This window comes from Limulus polyphemus, unplaced genomic scaffold, assembly GCF_000517525.1.
Source record: "Limulus polyphemus unplaced genomic scaffold, Limulus_polyphemus-2.1.2 Scaffold1956, whole genome shotgun sequence".
Taxonomy (NCBI): Eukaryota; Metazoa; Arthropoda; class Merostomata; order Xiphosura; family Limulidae; genus Limulus; species Limulus polyphemus.
Window position 1 is genome coordinate 209,811 of NW_013667566.1, and position 11,644 is coordinate 221,454.

General features: G+C 29.2%; 1 protein-coding gene across 1 annotated transcript; it reads right to left on the reverse strand.

The window, feature by feature from the left end:
- Positions 1–1,550: 1,550 nt before the first annotated feature.
- Positions 1,551–11,278, reverse strand: LOC106465474 (transmembrane emp24 domain-containing protein 7-like). Its single transcript, XM_013925703.2, has 3 exons — positions 10,966–11,278; positions 6,479–6,724; positions 1,551–3,288 (listed from the first exon to the last, which is right to left on the reverse strand). Exons 1-3 carry the CDS (start codon positions 11,137–11,139, stop codon positions 3,061–3,063), a joined length of 648 nt encoding a protein of 215 aa, XP_013781157.1. The 5' UTR covers positions 11,140–11,278; the 3' UTR covers positions 1,551–3,060.
- Positions 11,279–11,644: the final 366 nt, after the last annotated feature.

Here is an 11,644-nt window from a genome sequence, read left to right on the forward strand (position 1 = left end):
ATCCGCGTGTGATCAGTGAAGACCACAGAGCGAGTTAGCTCCATATTAAGTGAATTGTACCTACGTCAACTTGAAATTAACTCGCTCATCACGAACCCTCGACAAGATATCAAGGAAGTTCCAGACCAGAAAGAAGACTTTATATTGTTTGTAAATGGTATCAACAAAAACCAGGATTTCGTTCAAAATATATTTGCTTACAAAGATATGTGCAGAAAAAACTCATGCTTGACCTGTAATCGGTGTGTGATGAGCAAGGCTCATCATGCTAGCTAGCTCCCCATTAATTGTACCTACGTCAACTCGAAATTAACTCGCTCATCACGAACCCTCGACAAGATATCAAGGAAGTTCCAGACCAGAAAGAAGACTTTATATTGTTTGCAAAACTTTTGTATATAAATCATTGTTTGTAATAACTGTTATTGTAAATTGTATTGTGGTTTGTAAATTATATCATGTTTGTATTAAAAAAGAAAACTGTGTCTATCAATATTGTTAGCAAATATCATAAATTGGATACATATTGGCATTTATTTAACTACTAAATTTAAATTATCACTTAGTTCGGGGCCCAACATGGCCAGGTGATTAGGGCATTCGACTCGCAATCTGTGGGTCACGGGTTTGAATCCCCCTCACACCAAACATACTTGCCCTTTCAGCCGTGGGGGCATTATAAAGTGATGGTCAATTCCATTATTCGTTGGTGAAAGAGTAGCCCAAGAGTTGGCGATGGGTGGTGATGTCTAGCTGCTTTGCTTCTAGTCTTACACTGCTAAATTAGGGATGGCCAGTGCAGACAGCCCTCGTGTAGCTTTGCACGAAATCCATAACAAACAAATAAACAACTTAGCTCAGTTTCAGACCATTTGAAATTATAATACGTAACATTAAGTAAAAGCATCACAACACAAATTAATGTGGGTATGATTCACTTGACCAATAAGATAGGAAACTTAGATTTATGCTATGTTTCAAAATGCAAGTTACGTCTTAAGATACACCTTGCCTGGCACGTTTAGTTACATTGTTTGGGATGTTACTTTTAGTTTTTATTGTTTTCTGCATACTGTGAAGAATTAGTATCAGGGTAGAAATAAGTTCTTGTGAAAAAAAAACACATTCAAGTCTCCTCTGAACATTATAGTCCTTTGCAAAAGAAATAAAGGAACAAACTCCTGCCAAAAAAAAGAAAAAAAAATTCCCAGTCTCCACACTATTATGGAAGTTCAGCAGTTTGAATTCTTGGGTTAACACAAAAAGACATTCTCCTACTCTATCATATTTGGTTTCTGTTGCTTGTAGTTTTTCTAAAAAATAACTAAATCTTCTGGAAATCTACACAATTCAATTAAAATAGCCTGTCAATAACAGGATTATAAATTTTGTATAAAATTGTGAAATGCAAACAGACTTCATAAAAATATTGTAAAAAATTCTTTGAGTGTGATGGACAAAGTAATGTTTTATTAATTATATTCCTTGTGTAAAGATGAAACGAAAAAAAAAAAGGCATGCATTTACAAATAACAATTTATAAACTAAACTGACAAATATATAACCAATTTATTGTTTGTAAATGCAGGACTTCCACTGCTAGTACAACAGTTCAACCTCAGACAATACATTTGAAATGTGTGTGTATGAAAAAAATGAAACAGGCCTACCCTAACAGTCTTTGTGCAGAGTATTTTATCCACTTTAAACCTAAAGATAAATTTTGATAGGTTTAACAAAATAGCTTACCAAATTTATTTTTGTGATACATAACTTATATGCAAGTTCAAATCTAACATTTCTACACAATATAAGTGAATCATGGCACTTACAGGGTTTCCAGAGTAGACATTTATAGACTACTTGCCTCTAGAAAATTGGTGATTTTACTTTAAAAAATACATTATGTTGATTTTAAAAGCCACTAGAACTAGAAACATGCTGAACTTGTAATGGATATAAAATATTGTAAATTTATGGAAGTATTTAACTTATTAGAAATTGTATTGTTTAATTTTGCTTTGTGTTAAGTTACCATAGACCAATTTTACTGAACCTCACTATAAACTCTCTGTATTGCAAGATGAAATAAAAATATTACATAATGGGAGATTTATGTAATAAAGTTATATAAAAACTGAGTCATAAGCAGTTCTAATACACTTAGTTAACATACTGTTAATTTTTTTAAACAAAGATTTTAAGAAAAAGTTCATAATGAATTATCTTAAAAATTAACAATCCTCTTAGGAAGAGTAACTAATGAACAAAGTAAAAAGCTAAAGAAATATTTTTTGAGCATGAAAATATACTTTTAAAGAATAGACAGAAAAATAATAAAAGAGCATACACATGACAAATTTCTGTAAGTTACAGAAAAGTGAATTTCAGCTTAACATTTCCATCACATTTATGCTAACAACTAAGTATTTGAAAAATATAAGTTTCTTGAAAAACATTTCAAAATTCCATTTAAAGAAAACGTGCTTGACTAATATTTTATATACTTTTCATCCATCAAAATTAAATAACAATTTTTCTTGGGTAAAAAATGAATTTAATCAAAACTTTTACTATGCTCACATAATATTTCACAATATTCTTAATTCATATTTTTTTAATTAAAAATATTTTAGCAGTCCAAGAACAAAATTAAAAATGGCTGGTAACAATTCCTCAGTTACCAAATTTTAATATAAGTATCTCAGAAATATTAAAAAAAAATAAGTTGTTCTGTAATCACCAAGGTAATGCTGTTTTTAATTTTATGGTATCAATATGAACCTAAAATCAGCTGGAAATATAAATGTACTTAATTTTTCAGGTGGGTTTGGGTACATATAAAACATTACAGGACAAGTCAAAATTAAACATACTTGCAAATATGTAAACTTTAATTTATATTGAGTTTCCACTTATATATCACATTGGGCTGTACTACCATTCCTATATATGTATATATATCATGTATCATATTCTTCTCCACAGGCCAAAATCTTTCCTTACAGTAGAAAATACTGTGGCAGTAAGTCCCATTATTTCATAACAATTCAAAGAATTTCATGTGAAGCTAACAGTCTTTTTATCAGTGAAAAGGTTTTTTAAAATGATGACCTGGCCAATACCAATACAGAGAATGGCTAAAGCTTCACCAATGGACCAATAAAATACTTTAGCATTCAGATCCTCTGCAAACTTTCGACCTTGAGCTTCACGTAACCGATGATGTGTCTGATAATCAATAATTGTGTTTAAATTCTCATGAACCTGGATGCTTGAAGATTCCATCTGGCATGAAAGTAAAAGCTTAATATGTTAAAATAATAGCTTCACAATCACATAATCAATAAAATAAAGGTAGACAAGCTTACTTCCTCAAGAGTAAATAATAGGTTGAACAATCGCCAATTCTCAATTCAGTATTTATATATATATATAGACACACACTATTTGTTATTCTGACAGATATCTTCAACAGATTATACTGTTGGTTACTAAATGTCCATGTAAAAAGTTAGTTTTCCACAAATATGGTTTACATAAATTGATTTTTTCACTGTACCTATTTTTCAAAACAGTCTTGGAACCATTATGTAGCAAACATTAAAAAAATTCTGGAACGTTAAATTAATTTAAAAGCCAGATGACCCTATCTCTCAAAATGTGATATTCTGAATTATATGTAAACACTTCATATGTTAATAAGTATCAGCTGGATGAGCAATACTTGCAACCTACATGCATAAAAAAATAATACAGATATATCTAGTATTCTTTAATTATAAGTGCATGCACTTAGATGTGACTACTCAATTTTCTTAGATGTGTCAGTATGTACTTTATATCATCCTGTACAATTACTTACAACAAAGTTTCAAATCCACTTACAATGCCAAAATACACTTCCTTGATCCATTTTCAAAACAATGTAACAAATACATGTATGTGTAACATATTCTATTCTGATAAATAATGAGTAATTATTACGGGCTTGAAAAGCTTCACACCTTAAAACTGAAAAAAAAACTCCTTGTTTATATTTTAAATATGATTAGGATTCAAAGGAGAAAGGGTTTAAAACCTTAGCTTTACATTTAGCATGTTGACTGTCAATAAAACTTTACAGAATTAATTACTTCTAAAACCTAGATTTTAACTCTACACAATATATCTATGAATATAAATCTAAAAAAAATGTAAATATATAATTAGTTCTTTATAGCTTCATCTAATACTGAGTACTGAATTTAACTTCTTCATTCAACAAACTTCAGTACATGCAGATGTTTAACCTCCATACTTGATGTACAAGTTAGGATGTTTCATATGTGACTGGATATTTTATAAAAAATATTAAACTTATTATTCTACATTAATGTGGACACCACATGCAACTTCCTTTAACAGAAACAACATCTCAAAGTGGTACTTTATATGTGAGGAAATATTTTGAAAATAAACCTCAATCACACTTTTTACCTACTGAAAGTTTTTAGGCTTAATTTGTCAAGTTCTCAAAGTTTATTTTTAATGAGGAATTATTTTATAAAGTTAATGGTTAAATTATTAGGACAATGCAAGTACCTGAATAAAATGACCAAACTTAAAGAGCAGTTACTCTGTACAAAAGATGATAAACCTTTGTCTTGAATTGAATGAGATTTATGAATAAAGCCTTCTAAATCTTAAATAATGGGAAAGTTTAAAAAATGTGGTCACAAAACCAACTTCATTGCAGTTTTAAAATTTAAAATAATAATTTAAATAAAATTTTTAATGAAAACTGTAAAGAGTTCCTTATTGAAACAACAATAAATAAACTTTCAAAAAGAATAAGAAAAACCCACCAAAAACAAAACTAATTGAGATACTTACAACAGGAGCTAAATTATTTAACCTATTGTTTTTGGAGGGGGGGGATACAAGAAGATCAGTGTTAGGTGACACAGAGGGAGGAGATAAAAGTAAAAAGAAAATGGCAAAAAGAAAAGTCGAAAAATAATTTATAGTTTCTAAATATGGAACTACATTGAAAAAAACTCAATAAATACAAAAACGACAATAAGAAAAGTGAATAGGATAAAAACTAGGCTACTATGAAGTCAAAACCCAAAAGTTAAGCCTAATATAATTTAACTACACAAATTTATAAAATATCAAAAAAGTAAAAACTAAAAAATTCTTATCAAAAATCCACAACTAAGAAAAATCATTGGAAAGTGTACCAATTAAACATCACTAACAGCCAACTACAAAATGTTCCTAAAAATCTACAGACCCTTGTCACAAACCAAGAATACAGCACAAACAAGAGAAAACATCACAAAACAACATGAAAAAACAAATCCTTATACTAACCACACAGAAAAAAGAAAACAAACACAAGAACTATAAAGGTGATATACAAAGATGCCAATTAATAATCATTAAAATACCAAAAAATCTAAATCTATTAAAACTATCTCAATTTCTAAAAGACAAAAATATAGCAACAAAGATTTAACAAGAAATAAATTTACTACTCAAAATACAGAAATGATCGTAATAGAAAACAGAAACAAATCTGACACAAACTAATTACAGTTTCAGATATAACAAATGATCTTGCACACAAAAATAAAACACAAAAGCCCTAAGTAGAAAACACATGGTTGGAAACTTGAAAATGTCAATAAGAAAAAAACACACATTCACCATGAAAACACATAAAATGAAACAAAACTTTAGTAAAAATTTGGTTTGTGTGTAAAACAGACTTGTAATGTTTACTAAATGCTTGTAAAATATCATGAAGACACACATACTAAATTCAAAATTATAGTAAACATTGCTATGTATAGCTTCACAGAAACAAGGTACGTGCAATGCACCAATGCTGTACACATAACATTAGTAAACACTATAGTAGCTATACTGATGTCACCCTAAACCCAAACACAATAAATAACAACAAAAACCATTACAGAAACACAATATAATTTATAATATGTAGCTTTTTTTAAATTAAAAACAAATGAAGTAAAAACAAGTTTTATATTAGAATAAAAATTATATTACAATTTTTTTATTAATCTGGATATGGAAATAAAATTCAACTAACAAGAAATCATCTTACAGGGAACAGACCATGAAAAGACAAAAGATACAAGTAAGAAGCAACAGAATAATAGAAAATAACTTGAAGAATCAAGTAAAGAAAACTAAAAAAATAGATATAGCAGGACAAACCATTAATAGATAAAAGTACCACACAAAAAAGTGGCATCCTGATATGGAAGTTTTGACAGAAAATTATTACACCTGCTAAATATCATTTGGAAACCAACAGCTGAGAAATGAACAGAAAACTAAAATAAAGTAGCTGAGATGCTAGTATAGATAAGTTTTAAGTAAAGTCTTGCATGATATTAGTTGACCCTTTAAGGTCAAATGCCTTTATGAAAACAAAGAAACATGCACCCAAAATGACATAATTAACCTTTGTCATGGCTGAAAGATGTTCTCCCACCCCTGGGAGAGGTTTCTCATCCCCCACTTGAAAGTCCATGTACACTAGCTTGTGGCTAAAGGTAGAAAACTCGTTACTGAAACACACAGTATATACACCTGTCTGGGCAGCCGTCCATGTAAAACTATCAAACTGTTTCTTAATCCCTTTGTACAGAATCTGTCGAGTTGGAGATTCTAGACTCATATCCACATCATATTGCCCACCTGTAACAACCTGGGAATAAAAAAACATTATATAACATTAGCTATAAAATCTTAATTTTGATAAAACGTTTGGTATTATGTTCTACATTTCCAGTATATGTAATAAACAAAGCTAATTTTGTCATTTACTTTTTTAGTAATTTGCTGATGCATTCCATGACTAAACAAATACTGATTTAAAAGATTACATGTGCTCAAAACATATTTTAGCCCTTAATTAAAAATACAGAATAAAAAAATATCATGGATTATACTTGAAACATAATAATAATGATGAAGCAACAGGCTTATAACAACAAACTTTAACTCACTTTATGCAAACCATTACAGCTGTACATTATGGTTAAATAATGATGGATATTTAAATTTACTAGTTGAAACAACAATAACACTATTACACAATTTTTAGCTAGTCACGTGTGACTGAAGTCACAGTTGTAACAGGTTAGAAGCTGAAAGAAGTATGAGATTGATTAAAATTAGATCAGAACCAGTGGATATTGAAATCTCAATGACAAATCTTGAATAGGATTTAACTTAATATGTAATGAGTTTTATACATGAGCATATAAACAATACTGACAGAAAGAACCGGTGTTTTTTTTTATACAACAGCTGTGTTTATTAAAACATGTTTCAAATAGAGAAAAGTATTATCATTCACAATTTTCACTGGTTTTGTAAAAGTCATTTCAGAAATGTGTTGAAATGAGTGTGATATTTCTCAAAATGGCTGAATAACAGGCAAAAATTTAATTGCCTTCTTGAGCAGCACTACATGTGATATGTTCTTGAAGAAAATTCAACTATTTATCAGAAATTAGTTTTTAAAACATATATAATATAAATATACATATCTAAATTTTACACCTACACATTTTGAACATCAAGTGTTATTGACAATTACACGAGTGTTATTTTTCAGTCAATGAAACAAACTTTACAAATTCATTCATAAAAAAAAACAATAACATACAAGTATGATAGCTTTCCTGTAAAAGTAAACTTATTTTTTTATTATGTTTCACATTGTATATACAAACAAGTATACATCAAACCTTAAAAAAACAAGAAATCTTAATGGTAATATGTTCAAAAATGATGTTACAAAAAATGTTAAATATGGCCTTGAAATTTATTGTTACCACAATCATCAAAACCTCAAGCTTGGTTTCTAAATCTTGTTAATATATGGCAATAAAGAAATGAAATTTACTATAGCTATATGGGAATGTTTTAAGCTTCTTAAAGAACAAAATTACAAACTATTGAAAACTATTGGTTATGCAGTGGCCTCAATTCACTAAGTTTACGTCAAAGTTGGAAATGTCCATTTTATTGAAAACTCTAAATCTGAATAGGAGAGTCATGGTGCTGATATCTAAATCCAGATATTTTGTTTTCTTTTTAGAGAAAGTACTTTTTTATAGTGTCTTCTGGTGGATGAATTTGTTTGGCTATGAGACACAAGTATAAACACAAGAATTTCTTTCATCCAGATCTTTAATTCAAATGTAATATTGGATGGACAAATGTTGGCCGCAAGATGACAACTTACCTGCAAAATATCATTCATACTAATGATAGTTTTCACATAATGTCACAATGTCCAGGGTTTTCTTAAGCCACTGCCATCTTATGGGTCAAGTTTAAAAAACTGTGACAAAATTAGTGCCATTATCAATGAAGAGGAAAAACACTGATAAAATTTCTGAGAAAGATATAGGAAGAATATCAACAGAATTGATCCATATGAGGTAGTAAAAAAAGACTGGTCAAGTGATCACAAAGGCCTCATAGACATATCCTACCCAGACATTGTCAACTACTTGGTGCACACATGGAGTACCTACACACTGGTAGAACTGAATGTTAACATGTCTCTGCAATCATACAATAATTAGGTGAAGGATGTTGTCCATTTGACTTTCAACAACTGGTTTGTTGTGACCTCCAAGTAAGATTTCACACTTTACTTAGATCTACTGTTCATTTTTACTGGTTTACAACTTTAAGTTTAAACTTAAAATACATACAAACATATATAATATCCATATAATTCCTTAGGCAGTCAGAATAATAAATGTTTGGCTTAACTTATCCTTCTTAAATTTAAAGTGTGCATCTAAAAGAAAAGTGCTCAGTTCAGAAAACAGTAAACTACCAGAGTTTGTAAAATTCGTTAATTACAAGTAAAATTGTAAAAATGAATGGTGATTCACCACAAAATACCCTTTGACATTCTATCAAGCAAAACCCTATTCATTGAACAGTTATGTATGATAAATTTGTAAAGTACAATGCCACTTTATATGTACTTTAATACACTGATCAATCTTGACTACCATAACATATTTTCCTTTGATTTTTGTTAAAATGATAAAAGTAATGTTTTGTCATTTTATATGTATCTAATTTGCAGAGAAAAATGATTTGATAACTCATAATTTTATATTTTATCATTACCATGATTCATGAAATAAGCATTCATTTTAGTAATTCTCTGCATTAAGCAATATTACTCTATCAGAATGCATTGAAAAACTTTTAATGAGTTGCAATGCAACTGTATAACTATATGTAAGTATAAAACTATGGTATTGAAGTTTTATTATAACTTCATGGAACATTTTATTTTGTAATCAAGGTATCCTAGTAAGGTCTACAAGACAACTAGGAACTAAAAATTCTATTCATCTGAACAATAGTTTTACAATATCACCACATAACAATATCTCCAGAACAATTAAATCACTACCTACATGTTATTTCTCACAAAATAGCTATTAATGTTACATAATCATTGAATCACTCTCTTACTTTTAAGTTTTAATTGTTAACATTCGTCGTACTATTGAAATACAGCTAGCAAAAATGAATTTTTTAAAACCAACATTTTCATCTGTATTTGACCTTGACCTTTTCACAAGGTCACAGACCCATAAAAGTTTGTCTATAGTCATTACTTATCAGTATGATTAATCAGTAAAAAATTATGATAGTTTATCATTTATAACGAACAAATAATATGAACTTTATTTTTGACACCGATAATGAATACTAAGAAAGTATTTGACTTTTATAACAAAAAATGTGAACTAAGAATTCCAAATTTTTTAACAACAAAACAGGACATTATTAAATGTAATTTTAAACAACTTCTGCTATTTTATTTCTTTGTATGATCAGTTTTCTCCTTCCATCATAGGTAAGGGGAACATTTAAAAAAGTCCAATAGTGATAATGTAAATTTCTCTTCTTAAAGCATCACTTAAAACAGCATCTATTTGATTTCATTCCATATCATTTCAAATCTTTCTAGAAGTCATTGACCCATGACCTTCTGTTGATGATCCTAGAAATGATCTTTTTAGAATTTCCAATGAAACCAAGACCATAGAACAGAGATGGTGAACCTATGGCACGTGTGCCCAAGGTGGAATTCACTGCTGTTTCAAGTTTTTTCCCCTGACCAATATATCTGAAGGCATAGATACTGTATATATCTATAGTTAATTAATTATATAATATAATAATAATAATAACAGTAATTTTGCTGCTCAAAATTTCCATAGGCACTTGAAAGAATTTTCCTGAAAATTATCGACAATTTGGGAACATGCTCTCAAAAAAAGGTTTGCCAGCCCTGCCATAGAATGTATACATGTTCAATCTTATCAGGATTTCAAATCAATAGAAGACCACTATTTTATATTTTGACCTTTTGTCAGAGGTCATGGACTTTTGGATCTGAAGTCTTTGACCTACTTCATTGATCATAGGTTAAACTTAAAGATGACCAATTCCAAAACATTTTAATTAGTGGCGATATCTCTGAAAGTAATGATTTTACATATATTCCAAGTTATTTTATTTTGTTCTTTTCCGTTTTATGTAGTTATTAGAGAAATTAATTATTTTTTTAAGAAAAATTGCCGATTAATTTACCATGAAATTTGAGATATCTCAATATCGAAAAAAGGCATCAAATCCTGTAATAATCTTTAAATTTCTCTTCTTAAGTTCCTTAAATATATCTATTTCATTTGCAAAACAAATCTATTTGTTTGACCGTAGTTCGAACGATTAGGAATATGATAAAATATATATAAAAAAAAAGATCATGGTCAATGAAATATTGTTTAAATTCTTACATTTGTCTTGATTTACTCGTCATTGACGACACTAATTTCACTTTGTCGACTAGAGATGAAATTATATAAATCAATAATGAATTTTATAAATGCCTACCTGGAACTCTACTGTAGACAGAGTATCTTTGGTTATTTCTTCGTGAAAACACTGCTTGGCGTTATCAGGTAATTCAAAAGTCAACTCGACAGCGCCTACGCTATGCATAACCTCCGTAAATTGAAAGAAACAACACAAATAAAAAATCTGATTTAAATAAAGTATAGACCCCATTCTAGGGAACTGATTAAAATCAAGTGCTATATATTTACCTACGTTTATTCAACAAACTGTTTACTTTGAGACGTATCTAAATCTTACACATATACAAAAACAACGTGGCGGTTTACGTACTAAGGAAAGGAGCCATCTAGAAATAATTTCTCGTATGAAAAATCAGCTGTATTTATTATGTAAAAAAAACACGAAAAACAAAACAATTTATAGCATTGTTTACAATCAAAGAAGTGATCTTTTTGAGGAAATAATTTAATTGAAAATTATTTGCAAAGTAGTACCTTAATAGTACTTCTAATATTTCTCACCCAATGTAGAAATTATTAATAATATCATCGTATAAAAACAATATATTCGATTTTAATAAAGTACTTTCAGGAACTTTCATTTATTTACCGTGTCCCTGTGGGTTAATGGCTTTACGCTGAAATAAAGAAACGTTTATTTTCGATGACGAGGAACCCACTTTGAGACTAATAATGGCTGGAGACGGCTTAAATGG